At 42.1% G+C, this 16738-nt stretch overlaps 1 protein-coding gene across 1 annotated transcript in view; it reads right to left on the bottom strand.

Moving 5' to 3' along the window:
* The window catches only part of LOC146190545 (gonadotropin-releasing hormone II receptor-like), a 62820-nt gene extending 46841 nt beyond the window's left edge, over positions 1–15979 (bottom strand). The window contains exon 1 of the mRNA XM_084599804.1: positions 15656–15979. Coding sequence (XP_084455930.1) covers positions 15656–15979 — 324 coding nt within the window. The remainder of the gene's footprint in view (positions 1–15655) is intronic.
* Between the last annotated feature and the right edge of the window lie 759 nt (positions 15980–16738).

Raw genomic sequence — 16738 nt, 5'->3', positions numbered from 1 at the left:
TGCTGGCCTTCACTGCATACCTGCGTTATGCGTTATTAACGACGAACGTGCTGATTAAAGCGGAACTTTCAGAGAAGGGCAGTGTTCTGTCACGTGTACAATATTCTGCAGGAATAACGAACTGTTAGGCAACTTGCAACATTTTTTGAGAACGGCTGCATAAGACAGCACAAGAAAGATTTAACATCAACAGGCTATCAGCTGTGTATTTTCCATAGGAAAAGGCATACAAAAATAAGCACCACAGTCAAGTGCGTGGCACGTTACCAAATCGCTACCCATCCAGCCGTCAGCAAGATAATAGTCGAAATAAGAACTAAAAAAAAAGAAAAGTTGTTATCTAAAGCGGCTACCACGTAAGGCACCACTTGTGTTACCTAAGCAACAGAAGTATCTTAGGAAAAAGGAAGTTAAAGGATGTGTGAAGTTCGTAGAAAAAGCAGTGTCATGCAGTCCAAGCAAAATCAGTCCAAATGATCAAAACAAAAGCAAAGCACTAAAACACTCGAGATTAACATCAGGCAGACATACAAAGCGCCATCAACAACCCTTTAAGTATTCGCGAAAGCTTAGGGATGGCGACCAATGGCTTTTAATAGGAAGACGAGAAGGTAGCAATAAGGGAAAATAATTTTCTTTAGGGACCTGCCACTAACAGAAGTGATTCCTTAATTTTCATTCAAACAGGCCTCAAGGATTACTCGTGCTATTAGATTGCGGATCTATCCTAAGATCGTTACAGCATTATGCAAACTTAGAACATTGCATGTTTTCCTGCCCTGTTGCAATTGAGTCACCTAAATTTTCACACCTTCCTCTCCTAACGTGGCGGACTTGGTTAGCCATCCTTACCAGCTGAAAGAACAGTTGGCCTTGGTGACCCAAGACATTCTCGACGCTTAATAGTGCGTTGAATAAAGTTGTTTCGTTATCCGCCTTTAAGCACAAGCTAACATTGACATGTTTGCAGCAGGTAGAAAGAAACAACTTTTGGCAGTGCACACATGCATGTGTCGCTTATATTGTTTGAGCTGTTTGCCGTTTTTAGTTGCATTTCTCCGCGGTATTTTGTACCATACTTCTTGGGTTGCGTTGGATGGTTTCTTTTCCGCTCCCGCACTCCATTTTTCGCATGTTCACATTTGATGTTATGAATGTAATCATTAGACCATTGTTTCAGCTGTAATTCATTTTACTGTCTCTGTGTTTCATGGGTGTCTAATTTTCAAGTTGAATTCTAGTGTGTATCAATTTACAGTTGTTACCCACTTTACTCTCAGCTCCGAACTGGGGCTTTAAGGCACTTTAAATAAATAAATAAGTAAATAAATAAATAAACAAATAAATCAATAAATAAATAAATAAATAAATAAATAAATAAATAAATAAATAAATAAATAAATAAATAAATAAATAAATAAATAAATAAATAAATAAATAAATAAATAAATAAATAAATAAATAAATAAATAAATAAATAAATAAATAAATAAAGAATCAAGATCTATTTTGCATTGCCCTCGTTCGCCATCTTTCTCAAGTAATGATTTTTTCTTCTCTACAAGTTCGCGATTCCCACAGCACTATCAGTGTCACTTGCACACTATACCAAGAGGGGAGGGGGGGGAAGAAGAGAGTGTGCATCTTCATGAAAAATCTACACATTGTTACGGCATACAACATCTTTTTGTAAGAAGTTTCAGTCACCGGATGACCAATTTTATTTTTTTCAAATTGTTTTCACACTGAGTTCAGGTGGCATACCTAACGTCACAATGGGCTAAGAAACCCACGAATATGCTCGTTGCATGAATTGCTTCATTAAAAATAACACAAGCTTCGGCAGGCACAATTTTGACCGCCTTTGATATCGGGTTTTTTTGGTGACTATAGCAGCTAGAGTTGAACCCTGCCTAAAATATCTCGGCTGTCGTGTGAATAACGCGGTTCTAAATTCGTTCCTGCAGTAGACGCGTTGAAGGTATATCCTGCAATATTACAACTTCGAGGAGAAAGTAAAATGATACACATTGGCTAAGGGGTGGATTTGCCGAGCAAAACAAAAACAAGAGTTCAGGCGTTGTTTCTGCAAGCACGAGAGAGGCGCTGCTTTTGCTTGTTTTCATCGTTAATAGTATAATGCCTGACACAATATCTCGGCACCATTGCTCCCTAAGCTTTCTGTGACGCCCACGATGAATGATCTTTCTTTAAAAGAGAGGGTATGAATTCAGGCGGAAATGCGAACTTTTGGAATGGTGGGAACCTTGCCAGGAACGACGGAAATAGAGCTAGATGGCGCTGACGACTCCATTAGGCGGAGATCATGCTGGTACCGCGAGCAAGCGTTAACAATCAAAATGGTGAGAGGGAGGGAAAAAACAGTACAGCATGAGCTGGAAAGTTAACGAGCCGTGCCCATCCTCTGCCACCTTATGGCGTCGTGGCATCGCGTGGGAGACATGATAGACTTCCGGGCTCGAATACTGGCGCACCAATTTTACTGCTCCGGGCTTGAGGTTCGACACACCGGTTTTGTAAGCGGTAAGGTTTGCGAAAGTTCAAAAAGAGAGCGAATTGTTTTTATAATTTTAACCCGCAAACGTGCCTTCAGAACAAACCGTGTACACCGCCCTTTACTAAGATTTAATGGCAAACCTTCTCTGGTCGAAGGCAATGGTGGTCAGTTTTGCGTACGTCTTCTGGACGTAATGCCAGACTAAAGCGATTCACGCTAAACCACAAGTAGAAAAGATAGATACCTAAAAGAAGAGATAAAGTAGAAAGTAAATAAACAGAAACGAGAGCAAAGTTAACAAGAAAAAAGGGGCTAGAAAGAAAAGTTGTTAAACAGAAGCAAGAAAGCAAGACTAAATTTGAAAGAGAAACAGATAATCAAGAACTAAAGAGGGATAATATGAACAGGTAAAGGTAACGTTGCAATAGTTCTTCAGGTGGAAAGACAGAGACTACATTGCAGCAGCCATATTGGCGAACGCTTTGTCTGAGAGGCGATTACTAGATAGCATTAAACTCGCACTCGATCCCCTTTTGCGAAATTAAAATTTACTTCTACGCATCCGCTACAATCTGTATCAGGTTTTTCTCTTACGTAAATGCACACAAATGTAGATAGGGCACCTGCTTTTACTTTATTTATCCTTACATTGTTAGAAAGCAAACATCCCACGTGAAAATATTCGCTTGGGAGTGCGAAGTGATTACAAAGTGTCTTAAGAGCTTTACACATTTATTTCACCTGATAGCGTTAAAGGTTGCGTTACCAATGCGGGTGCAGAATTGTAATCTTTTAAACCAGCGATATTTACGTCATTTTCGACTAACGATGCGCCTAATTCCGCTTGAGGGAGGAACCATTCTAGGTTTGCAGTGCAGTATTTTGTGCTAACGTCTCGGAGTTAATCCCTGTTTATGTGACGAAGCTTAGGGGCCCTGTAGCCACTTTCTTAATGTGCAAGACAGGCGGTGAAGATGAGAAGAGCGCTTAGGTTAAGTGCAACTAATTTAAATACGTTATTTATTAGAAGACATGTTAGTGCACTTGGCTCGAAGCTACAGTGTTGGCGCGTTGCGCCATGCTGTTAGTGCGTTATATGCGGATGCTCATATAATCACCTTCCATTGTTAAAAGGATCACGTTACTAAGGGGTCCTGAAACGAATTGCACTGCCTTTCCCCAGCGCAGATCGATGAGCTTGCTGTGTTGTGCTGCTGGAAGTACCCACTACTCGAATGTACGTGCCCGGGCGTATTGCAATACGGAGTTCCGTGAGCATCCTTGTGCTTAGCTCCGAATCCGCAGGGCACTTCCGAGTAATGTGAGCAGCGTACGATGAGTTTTTGCATGTGAAGTGACGGCATATCTTTTCGCCCGAGCCGTTGTTGGGAAACTTGCGTTTCAATGCCGAAGCTATTGCTTGAAGCGAAGAAATGTAATCTGCAGAAAACCCTCGGAATGTCTAGATCTTTATAGTGTGGCTGTGATGAAGGAGGGGAATGATTTAAAAGAATATAATTATGGGCTGGTTGGTAGGATAATAAGGAAAGAAACCACATTAGACGCTGTACGAAAATATACTGAAAAGGGCCTTGTATTGTCGCCGTTCTCCCTCCCAACGTTTTGTGGTTCTAATCTTTATTAATGCATAACTGATATTCTAGGCTTTTCCTTGTGATGCTTTTGTTTGTTTTAAAAATAGCAAATCAAAGAATTTACTTCGGTGAAAATTTTAATTAAAAAACTTAAAGTAAAAAAAAAGAAATGATGGATATGCCAGAAAATATGCCAAGCGCTCGCATTTCTAGTTAAAAACCACTCAACATGAATGGCAGAGTTAACGTAAATTTAGGTTTGAACTTTTGGATATTCGCTGATAAAATGATCTTCCATTCGTTTCTGGAATGGCCTAAAGAATGCTGGTATTCGGGGCGTTCAGATGACGAATTTTGAAAACAGCTCGACTTTATGCAACCAGAGATTTCACATTATTTACGGACTTACCTGCTGGTTGTTTGGTGCACGGTTATCAGAAGCTCATTCTTACTAGGAGGTGACCGTTAAATTTTTCTCTTACGAAATCTTGTCCTTTACATGCTGCTAGATGATTTTCGATCTTCGAGAGCTCAGTCCAGGAGCCGTTTTTAAATTATATATATATTTTTTTCATTTTGGATACGATGCCTGGTACAATAAAACAGAGCTACACGCCAATGTTCACGGGTTAAGCTCGTTTAAATTTTAAAGCTATTTCTTGTGCTCCGCTTAAGGAGTAGCTGTGTTGTATGTGAAAACTATTGTGTTTGGCTTTTCAGCATTCAGAGCGGCTTGACCACTTGTCAATAAAACAATTTTGTTCAACGAATGCTTATAGCGCGTAGCTTCAGAATGCTCGCCCTTATTCAACTTTCGCGACGTTGATCGACAATTAGCTGATTATTTTTTGAGTCAACAGAAGTTGACATTATAACTGCAAATATAAAACGTAGGGAATAAAAAGCAACGGGGGAAAATGAAGACAGATAAAAATGGACGCACAGCACCACTGTAAAGGGAGGTTTTGTTGGAAACCTCAAGCTGTCAAAATAAAAAGATTCCAAGTTCCCTACATTTTTCGAATATTCCAAAGTGCACATGTTAAGGCCTAAAAAAACAATCAGTTTGTTTTACTGGCGTCTTTTTTAACCATTATTTATGTAATACCTAGCCCACGTTGACGCCTTATATTCCCCATTGAATAGGAGAGCCCCTAATGTTCTATCTGCTGTTACTCGCCTCTGGTCTGAGTCCATTCACTGACACCTTTTGCTTTTGTGCTGTGGAATTTATGGAACTTACGTCACACTTTACTGACAGTAAAATGTGACGTTGATGACGACAGGCTGCCTCCAGTCATACAGGTTGGCAGAGATTCTTTGGGAAGGGTGTCATGTAAATCATGCCAGTTAATGGAGTCGCCCACTCATTCTCTTTCACCTTTTTTGTCCACACTCTGTCAGCCACTCCATCTTCCCAGGCACTCTCGAAGCCGCATGCTTCGCGCTGTTTACGAAGGCGTGCTGCTTTCCTAATTTTCTCCGCTCTGCACCAAGCCTCGCACTCAATAATTGTGTGCGGGGGGATGTCAACGGCGTCAATCTCTCTGGCTGGCCCATTTCATTCAGGTCCCATCTGCACCCTGGTCAATCGCGCGCTCGGTACTGCTGGAAGTGATGAGCAGCGGAACATGGCAGATGCAAATTCTACTAGAATGACCGATGCTGTTGGGATTATACCGGCTCTAGTACTGTATAAACATGTTTAACGTGATATGCTTTACATAACAGCTCCCTAACGTTTATGTGAACTGCATTTTGTTGTTTTGATTTTCTGTATTTGTACTTTCTATATTAGTAATGTAGTGTTTTTGTAATTTACATTTGTTATTTGCACCTGCCCTCTATAGTTTACCATGTAGGTTGATGGTATAATAAATGAATGAATAAATAAATAAACTTTATTTAGTAATGCTAAGACAGCAGATGGCCTTAGTTATTCTGCGTGGCACTTATCTTTGGCTGTAAACATATTATATAAAGGGCGCTCGAATTTGAATATTAATGCCAGATTTCAATGTTCTTGATTATATGAAATGTAAGCTTTAATGATGTTGCTCTGGTTATTTGATCATTCACCTGACGTAACATAAACTGTCGCACCCCGCACCTACACCCCTTGTGAGCTTGGCGAGTGAGCTTTATTGGCACTGCGAACAATGACATTGAAGAATGATCACCCATAACTTGATGATGGTGAGTAATAACAGATGTCGATAACGTTCGCGATAAGTGTTCACAATATTAACGAAAAAAAAATTGTTTCCGGCCAGCAATAAACTTCGCCCAGCTGCTTCCATACTTGTCTAAAACCTGGAAACACGGAGCTGCTCTGGAAGCTCCTTGCATATATGTGCGTTCCTGATGTTTGAGTTCCCGGGCCCACGACAACTAGAGCGCCACCTGTCGCATACAGCCGACGGGTTGCTGACAGCTTCTCAATCATTGTCTTTAGTTCAAGCAAAATTGGGACAGCTAGCGCCGCTCTGAGAAAGTTGTAGCTTTCATCAAACTTCCTCGATAATTTGCTGTGCAGAAAAGCGGAAACTTAATTTTTTATGAACTTATTCAGCCTCTTTTTTCGGTGCCAGTGATCGTTTCTCGCTAATGCGTAAATAATCTTTTTTTTTCCATTCTGCTCATTTTGTTTTCCCTTTGTCTACTGTCTGGTGGACATCGGCTGGGTGTGTGTGTAAAAGCTATCGACCAGGTTCTGAACACCATTTCGTTCCTGGCTTTCGTCACTTGTCGCAGTTCTCCATCCCTCTGAATACGAGGAGAACCTTGTCCCAAACGTAAGGGCAAAAATGCCGTTTTGCAATGCTGCCTACTCTTAGTGCTGCGTGTATATGGGAATAGGTAGGAGCTGGCAGAAAGACTTAGGCTCCTGTATTTAAAACGGAAATAAGGAGAGTGAAAAGGATCATTTAAAAATACTTAAAAAAGAAACAAAGGCGGAGACAAAAAAGAAAACAATGAAATATTAAGAGAACCTTCATCGTCCTTGGTTCGCGAACTAACTTGTTAGCCTCATAAATCTGCACATTCTCTAGTTTCAAATTAACTGGAAGCGTTGAGCTGTCCTACAAGCAAAGACGGAAGTTTAGTGAAGTATATGAAAAGGAATCAGCGGGAATGGTTTCTTTATTCAGTATTGTACGTTTTGAACAATGCTGCCCATTGCATTAATGAACATTCCTACGATCGCCAAAATCTAGAAGTAAACACAAAGAAAGTGCTTAAAACACACCAAATACAAAACAACGAAATAACCCACACAGACCGGTGAAAGCAGAAGGCTTTGTTTCTGCACTAGCCCCTGGTCTACGATGCAAGGGCGTTGCGTACTGTCAACTGCTTCACTGTGTTGCATCTTTGTGTGGTTGCCGTTCGCACGCATCATTGAAATCAGCTTTATAAGGACGGGAGAGGAATTCAAAGAGAGGTTTAATTTTGTGTTAGGGGGTTTACTGCTTCAAAGCGACTGACGCTATGAGGAACGCTGTACCTAAGGGGTCCATAATTTCAATTCCTTGGTGTTCTTTACGGGTGCTGACATCGTCCAGTACACGAGGGTATATTATCATTAATTACTATTGATTATTGAACATTACCACTTAGATGTTAGGGGAAACGCATACGACTAAATTTAAAAACCTGGTGCTTGAAATATTTAGCGAAGGAACCTTTAACCGGTCAGTGGGGGTGGAAACATTCTGAATGGGATGCTGCTCACGAGCCTCATTGGAGAACCAGATGCGGTCACGAATATTTGTGAATATCGCAAATGCTCTACTACAGGGCCGTGTTTACGCTTTTGCTACTGCTCCCCAACTAGAGGGCAGGTCCTTTTTGAAACGCTTGCAAACAAGATCTGCGTTTAACGCACGAATAAATTTTCTTGCGCAGCGCACTCCACAGAGATCTGTAGGATGACGACAGCTTCCTGTTCTTATTACCCTCTTATTACTAGCTTTATCACTACCTTCCAGCATAACTATCTAAACAACGCTGCTTTATTTATGACACAATAGATGTGTTTCGCAATAAGGTTCGTTTCTACACCACCACCGCGATGCACTGTGGGGTTTTTGGAACTCTAGTTCACCGCCGCGTCCGCGCGTGAAGCGATGGTGGCACACGGTGTTTTGCTTTCTCTGATTCATTTGTATGAAGTGCAGCCACCTGCCATCAGCATCACGTACAGCATCAGCGGCATTAGCCTGTGATCTGCAGAGTTTGTGTTTTCTCAAAAGAACAACAGGTACCTAAAAGAGTGAGCAGTACCTGTTTAAAAGTTTCCTAAAAGAGAGAGCCTAGTGTGTGTTAGCTGACGAAGTTCTATTGAGCGCCTTGCATGTTCTGTTGAAGGTTGGTCGACGTAATTAAATTACACAAAAGACGCGACTGGTTTCACCTTTTGCGTTATCTCATAGCTCCATCACTGGCAAGATTTTCGCCTGTTGTGAGCTTGAAATGGAAAGATTCAGTACGTTTTTGTGCTATTCTCCGGACTCCACGAGGCGCTAGCGCTCGATAGTAGATATTGCCGCTAATGCCTCACGCTGAAAGAGTTGTGATAGTACGTTTACCAATGCATATTTGCGCGGTACCATGAAGACACATACAAAAGGAATGATTTCTGATAAATTGTTGCATAATTATCTTTGACCATACGCAATGTTTGTCTTTCCGTAACGCTTCAGTTCTGCCGAATCTTAAAAAGAAAAAAAAAAATGCTGAAAGATTAGCTTAGAAGTGATTCAATCTTCTACCCTTGGATTAGGGTGTGGGAGAGGGTGATAAATTTGCCATGAGTAACAGGGATCCGCAAGGCCGGTGCCTTGACCAATAAATTTATTCTAAAATGAAGAAAAATATGTTAGTGATGCAAGACAAAATAAGCAGAAAGTCATAAGCACAAAAAGTGTATGAAGGCTTTGTACGGTAAAAATTGTTGCGCTATTTAAGTTTACCGAATAATCTCCTGTTCTTACATTTCACACAAATCACACGCGTTGCACTGATTTCTTTGCTGAAAGAGACAGAGTTCGTACTTACGGCTCAACTTTCTAGCTGGCATGCCAAAAATACTCGACAAATATATTTGCATGCTTATATTTCTAACAAAAATGAAAAACGAGTTTAATATTTATTACCGCATAATATTAAGAGGCGATTAGGTTGAATACAAAGATATCTACAGCAGCACTGTAAGTGGTGCGGATAAATATTGGGCTACACTCCTCTATTTAGTAAATGAAGTATTCTGTAAAATACACGTGCGTGCCAGATATTCAGCACAATGAATTATCGTAACATAATATACGATTTATTTTGGCGGCCATATCTCAGGTTATAACAAGGGTGAAGACAAAAATCTATATGAAACACGAAAGTGCTCTAATCTATATAGTAATAAATAATACTAGCATTCTATATACTTCGCGCCGAGATTTAAATAAATGCTGGATCGCCATTGTAACAAAAGTGGGAAGGTCAGCCCAGTGCTCGAAATGTTCGAATGTTTAAACTTGATATTATTAGAAGCGAGATGATAATTACAAGAGATTAAACCAGCTGCACTGTTCTAAATAATATATCTTTGTCGTTAATCGAAAAACAAATATACGTCACTAGGCGACGGTATGTCCTCAAGTTGGCAGTTAATGATTTTTTCGCTGAAGACAAGTTTAGTTTCACAAGGTTCGAAGTGAGAGTTGCGTATCCTAGCTGTCGTTTAGTTTGAGGATGATGGTTTTCAGCTGAGTTGTCCAGTTGAGGCCAGAAATGATGTGAATGAAATTTGTAAGGCATTCACATCAGGGCAGTGATGTTTGTACACGTGGTAAATGAGGTTTAACGTTAGGAGACGAGAGCACCTGCATTTATAACGAACTTCTAATAACCTACTTGACTGTCACCTCAACAGTACCACTCTCGAATCTGTACGCCACTTGTGTGGCGTACATATTCTAAAGTGGTGCTGTTGAGGTTACAGTCAGGTAGGTTACTATGAGTTCGTGATAAATGCAGGAGTTCTCATTTCCTAACGTTAGGCGTCATTTACCACGTGTACAAACGTCCCTGGAACTTTCAGGTAAGAACAAAGAATGAATATCTAAACATAATGTGACACGTTACAGTACCCGGATGAATACTGGGCCGCAAAAAGTTGAAAAGGAATGCCATAATGAAAGTTTCCTATCTTGGTGACCCACGGGCGCTAGTTCTCATATTCCTCTGAAATGGGAAGAAAGGAGACAAACACAGTGCACCATACCGATCCTTTCGCAAGTTTCTCGAGTAGTGGTAAAACTGGCGCTAGTAGTTTGAGAGCAGGTCAATATGAGCTGATGCCGGCGCTTGCTTCAAGAGTCACTGACGTCAAATGGTGCGTTCAAAATTCGAGTCACGCGCAACACGGAAACCATCAAACCACTTGGTCTGCCAAAGGTCACTTCTACGACCACTAACTCAGACTCGCTTGGATGCGCCATGCCCTCATAACGTAAAATCAGGAATCATAGGACCGTAAAGACCACCACACGTGGGTGTAATGGGAGGATCGTGGTGTGGGATAGGAATAAAAGTAAAACTAAAAGGTAAGACGGAGCAAAGCACTAAAAATTACGGCATGAGTGTTGAATTGTTTGTATCATGCAGTGTTTTGCCATTCGACTTGCTTTGGTTTAGTTTTTATTCGTTGTTTGCCTGCACGTTCTTGTAAGCATCTAACCCATCTACTGGCTTTGAGTGCTTCGCGTCCTGTGTGGTTAACATGTAGAGTACTAGTCCTGTAGGCACGCGCTGATGCATATACTAACGATTACGCCAAGTGCTTACCTTAATTGCATCAAACCGATATATTGTGTAAATATTTTCTCGAGCACCTAAAAAAAGTTGATATAATAATGTATTTTAGCATGCAGCAAAAGGGCTGCAAGGACGATTCAAATCGATAGTTGCGAATATTTGAAAACATATACACATAATAATAAAGACAGTGGAAAGCACACGTGGCTCGTAAACCGGGGCTGAAAAGGTTCGATAGAAAAGACATTCAAACTCCATCGACATATCTAAATCTGTTGCGCTTAAGTTGTTCTTCTAAACAGGTCTTAATTTCTATACTTCAGACCACTCGAAAATTTCAATCTCAAGCAGCCGAACTCATAAGACTCGGGCTCTGGTAACAACGTCCCCGAAAAAGAATCTTCTGTAGAAGGGTCGCCGGAAGAAAAGTCCCTATTTGCAAAGTAATGAACAAAATTTGCTGATGGTTTAACGTTGGTTAAACCTGGAGGGAAGCGAAAGCTTGATGTACAAGGCTACGCTCATTGCCAAGCTTAGATTTAAAAAAGCTTTGCGTTTCTCCAACGTTCTTCATCGGTGTCTTCGGCCTGCAACCTTTTCAGGGCCTCATTCCGATGGGCCTTCGCGTTCCGACGTGCTACTGTAGCAGGGTGTTCGTTCTCCATCTCACGCAATTTTGCAACGTAAGAAGGAGCCCGGGGGTTCCTATTTATACGCGTACCGCCCCTCTAGTGCCCTGTACTTCCACCTGACACAGTCGTCAGCTCATATGACCTTGAGCTTGACAGTGGTCACGGGCCACTTGGTGGCCTACGTGACTATGCCCCTAAGTCACACGGCGACCACCAGGCTTAACACAGAAATTTGACCTCTAAATCTCTCAAGGTGAAAACCGTGCATACCCGACGGCACCTCACGCGACCTTGACCTTGACAGTGGTCACGGGCCACTTGGTAGCCAATGCGACTATGCCCCAAAGTCCCATGACGACCACCAGGCTTAACACAGTTTTACCTTTAAATATATCTCTCAAGGTGAAAAACGTGCATACCTGATGGCTCGAACTGAATAGCGTAGTGAAGCTTTCTCTTTAAAAATGTCTTCAAACGGGTGCAACCAAACGTGCTGTAACGACCAGATTCGCCTCGTTTGGTGCCCGGATTATTTGTGGCGATGAGTTTTTGCCATCATTGGCATTTATTGCTTCAACTTTACATCTGCGTTTCAAGTTTTAGCTTTAACTTTGTTTGTGTTTTCTTTCCATCGTGTTCGTTTTTCATTTCTACGCGGTTTGGCTGTTCATTATGCTATAAGGCGCAGATTGCGTGGCCCCGTGGAGTGCTGCAATAACGTATGGTACAGCCCACTCAACCGTTGAATTGGAAATGGCCAAACGGTCAAACATCATATTATCGCGGGGAGTGCATAAAATAATGACGGTAGAATTAATGAGAGTGTTTCAGGTGGCCATGGTCAACGATCGGTTCAGGCTGGACTTGCCGTCCTTATATTACTGCATCTCCCTCATCACCGGAAGTGTGGCAAGAATTCTAAACTGTGGTCTGCGAAAGGGTTGACACATGCCCACAGAACATTGTGAGGGTGTTCAAGGGACCCCTTCTGCCAAGGGTGGTTCCCCAAACTGCCAGCAGCCACCCGATTGCACGCTTTTTAAAGAGTAATGTTACCCGGCTGATGAAATCTGTTTATTGAGTGCTTAAAAAGCTGGGGAACTGAGGACCAGACATCTTATTATTTTTTTTTTTGCGCCGTAAGCCCCGGAAGAATTCATTTTTTACTGCCAATTTTAGGCTTGGGGATGTTTCTATCTAGGGACCGCTTCCTCAAAAGCATTTTCTTACGGGAGAGTTTTTTTCGAGACGTTTTTACCTACACTTACTAATTTCAAGCAGCCTAACTCCGAAGCTTTAGACCATTAGAAAAGTTCTATTTTCTAGCAAGTCAGCCCCTAAAACGCAGACCATACGTAAAATTAAAATTGAAAACAACACTGTGCCTCTTCAGGGTAGCCTAGAGCGAATGTTTTGACGTAGGCTGAGGTTTTCGTTAACGGTTTTGTACACGGTCCAACTTAAAGCTAGTTAGTGCCGAGTTCTGTAGAGCTATAATACAGAGAAAGGAAGAACAATAAAGTAACATTGAGTTTCACTTATAGGCGAGTATGACTGCTTTGAAATGGCAAAAAATGGAATAAGCCAAGGGACATCGTAAACTTATGTGATGAGATTCGAGGCGAACGTACCTCACATTGTGAAAAAGGTTTAACTGTCTGCTATTTGATGTTAAGAAAGTGCTGCACGTGGGCTGGCCTTACATGGTTGATGTAAGAAGATTACATGCCTTAGTCAAAGATTGCCATATTGGTGGCAGGAAGAGGAAACTTAATTTTGTTAAATCTGGTGAGCGCTTTGAAAGTGGCTTAATCATATGCCACTAGTCTTAAGTCTTTTTCGTGTAAGAAATAATAAGAAAAACAATCAATATGTACGAAATAAAATGTGTCACTTAGCATACCTTGAAAGGCTGCACAAGAATGAGGACGCATTGTCGCCTCTCTAAGATCACAGTTGCACAACCTCCTTTCGATGTAAAAGCTCTTTCATTGATTCATAACACTTCACCCCATGTCCAGCCAGTATAATACATTTAATAACGCCGGCTAAGCTGACTTTTTTATCAATCGTTGTATTTTCTATGGGCTGCTGAAGATTTACACCACCTTTAGTACTACAGTGTCACTTCCAGAAGGCCACATCATTTGTAAAAATAAAAATAAAAAATATACTGCCAGTCCAGCTCCTGGGTGTGCGATGCTCTTGAGGACACAGTGTTGACTTCAGGGAGAGAAGCATAACTCCAGCATATATATTTTCACTAAACTTTGGTAACTTCTGTTCTTAATGTTTGTTTCCACAATTTCTTAATGAAGCCGACATTCGCAGCAATAACCGGTTCGATTCGGTTTCAGAAACAGCTGCATGATTGGATCAGGTGGTTCTTAGAAATATTGGCCATTGAGTCAGTAATGGCGACCTTTACCCAGCCTAGTGCCATGCGGCTTTTGATTGACCTCTGTAACAATGACGCCTCAGGCATAGTAGTGAGAGGATTTAAGCCCGGAGAACTAGGAGACGAGAAGTTGGGATTATGTGGTTGTGAAGGTTTTCAGCTATCCAATCCTGTGTGAGGCAGGCAGTGGGGGCTGGAACCGTATCAGCTGGAAGACATAAGATCTTCCTTTCTATGTAGTTTCCATCCAGGGCCTTAAAACGGTGGTACGCAACTCAACGTATCCGACATGTTCTATTGTGAGGCCGCCCTAAAATAACCAAAAATAATTTACCTCTGCCCGTGACACTAGGTGTAATCAACATTATTAACGCGGAGTCCTTCTGCAGTGAAAGTGTGGAACATGACGGCACCCTCGTTGCTAACGACGGCTAACATCATCACAAAAATGGCGGAAATTTTGTGTGCAATATCGCTGGAACCTCATCAGTAGAAAGTCATGCCGTTACGGTGGTTAACCTCTTGATCTTGGTTAAAAGCATTTTCATATGAACAAACAAACAAAACACAGAGAGTTCGAGCCTCTTCAGGCGTCTTCAGCTTTATTAGCAAGCGCTTGGGCCGGAGCAGACGATTCTTCCGAGTTTTACCGGATACGAGTTGCACCCTCTTCATGATATAGGCCCTCTTCTCATTGGATACCAATGATGCCTGAATTCATCGTGCATAGCGAGACTGACAGTCGACACTGCGACGTGGAGATCCTTTGCAATGGCCCTCATTGACTTTCTTGAGTCGTCACCCAGGACGAAATGCAACCGCTTGAGAAAATCCGGTGTTCTGACGCCATCTATAACCGCTAACTGCGCATTTTTTTTTTCATTTTGCCACTGATGCCACGTTCACGTCAGAGCAGATCAGTTCATTTCGCACCTTATAAATGAAAGACTTAAATACGTCAAAAAATTAGCTGTGGTTTAGGTTGTGATGAAACCTGGAGTTAAGCGAAAGCAATCTTCATGGCTACATTTAGGCTCCGCTTCAAAGTAAAGACACAGCTTTTGCGAATTGTAGTTTACTCCAGGGTGTCAGCTTTATTTATGCCTCAGGGGAATCACTTCACGTATTAGCGCCCCTTGCCTCTCGTCGTTGACCATTTATTTGGGTGTAGAAGACTTCTAGTAGTATGACATCGTATCTACGTCGAACTCCGGGGCACATCACCGTCACAACGTTCGAACGAACCTTCTGTCCTGGCAACGCGCTTCTTCTTCGTCTTGTTCTTCTTCTTTTCTTCCTTTTTTCTTCTTCATTTTTCTTTTCCTTTTGTTTTCTTGTTCTTTTTATTTTCTTCAAACACTTTCGGTCTATACCGGTCTATACGGTGCCACGTTGACGGCTTGAAAACCTAGCGCAGTGTGCTTTAGCTACTGAGGTTGGCAATTTTCATGTCTCTGTTGTGCGCGGGCGGGCGTCCAAGGCTGTATGACGTTTAATTTCTTCCGTCAAGCAGTGTAATTCCATGTTCGAAGAAAGTATGCAGTAGGAATGATAAGGCGCGATGGCCTTCTAAAGGTTGTTGAACGAAATAAAATATTTCAATTAAGGGGGCAAAATTATCGAAGTAATCATTCAGTTGCTTTCAAATAAGTCGATACAAAGGATGGAATTTATATAAAAACAAATCTTTACGCACCTCGAAAAGAATCTCGGACGTCTGTGTGAACAGGCCCACCGCCAGGTCACCAACAGCCAAGTGCAGAATGAAGAGGTTGACCCGCGAGGATGAGCGCAAGCCACCGCGCGGCCTCGCCAGCACCGCTACTATTGCAGCGTTGCCGGCTAGTGTGAACAGCATGATGACGGACAGCGTGGCGACACGTTGCACCAGCGGTCCGTCCCACACGGCAGAGTCCGGGAACACGACGGTAGCCGTCGCTGATTCATTGGCAGGATGTGCTACGGCTCCCGGCAGAGGTACGCCCCCCAAACCACGCTCACCGCACGTCTTGCTTCCCATTAGGATTCTGGACGCCCCTGCACCATGTAGCACATCCTTCCAGCGGGTCTCACCATGCTGCAAGGCTCAGATTTGCAGGGCGGTAACCCTGGAAGAAAAAGGACAACATGTTTTTTTCTACAAAGCTTCTCTACTTTAAAACGTCTTCTGATTGGCTATCACAGTAATGGTTGGGTGTTATGCTAAACGTAATGTATTGCAAAATATATCACCAATACAAAAGTACAACAAGTCGACTTCTGGCCAGCTGAACGGCTCATCTTGTAAACAACTGGTCAGCACGAGTACGATGCCGTACGTAGCTGCAAACGGCAGGAGCTGCCAACTTGGGTCTCTCGTTTCACATGGGACGGTTATGTCAGAATCAGTCTGCCGGAACCCTGGTATTCCACGTTACCCCTATATTTCACTAAGGCTCGTTCATATGGCTTGGTTAATGGGGTCTATAAATGTGGGCTGGTAGCCTATGTATGCTATTGCGTCGTACCCTTAAAGGTGGGGCTTAAGTGCCCCCCATATTTATATGCAATAAACGCCTTTACCACCACCACCTAAAACGCCTGTGAAATTCAATGCGTTCAGCATCAATGATGGATGTTGAATGGCGCGCGTCATGACTTTAATTCAAATAAATAAAACGAATGAAGTTATTTTGAATACGTTCGAGGGTGCTCAATATTTTCTCATCGCCTTGATCCCGTAATGTAATGAATACTGCAATTTTGGCCGTACTAGTATTTTATACAGCAATAACTTTAA

The sequence above is a fragment of the Amblyomma maculatum genome, chromosome 4 (genome assembly GCF_055883805.1).
Source record: "Amblyomma maculatum isolate TAMU_Amacu chromosome 4, ASM5588380v1, whole genome shotgun sequence".
Taxonomy (NCBI): Eukaryota; Metazoa; Arthropoda; class Arachnida; order Ixodida; family Ixodidae; genus Amblyomma; species Amblyomma maculatum.
The sequence above is the reverse complement of the archived record's forward strand: the minus strand, read 5'-3'. Positions and strand labels throughout refer to the sequence as shown.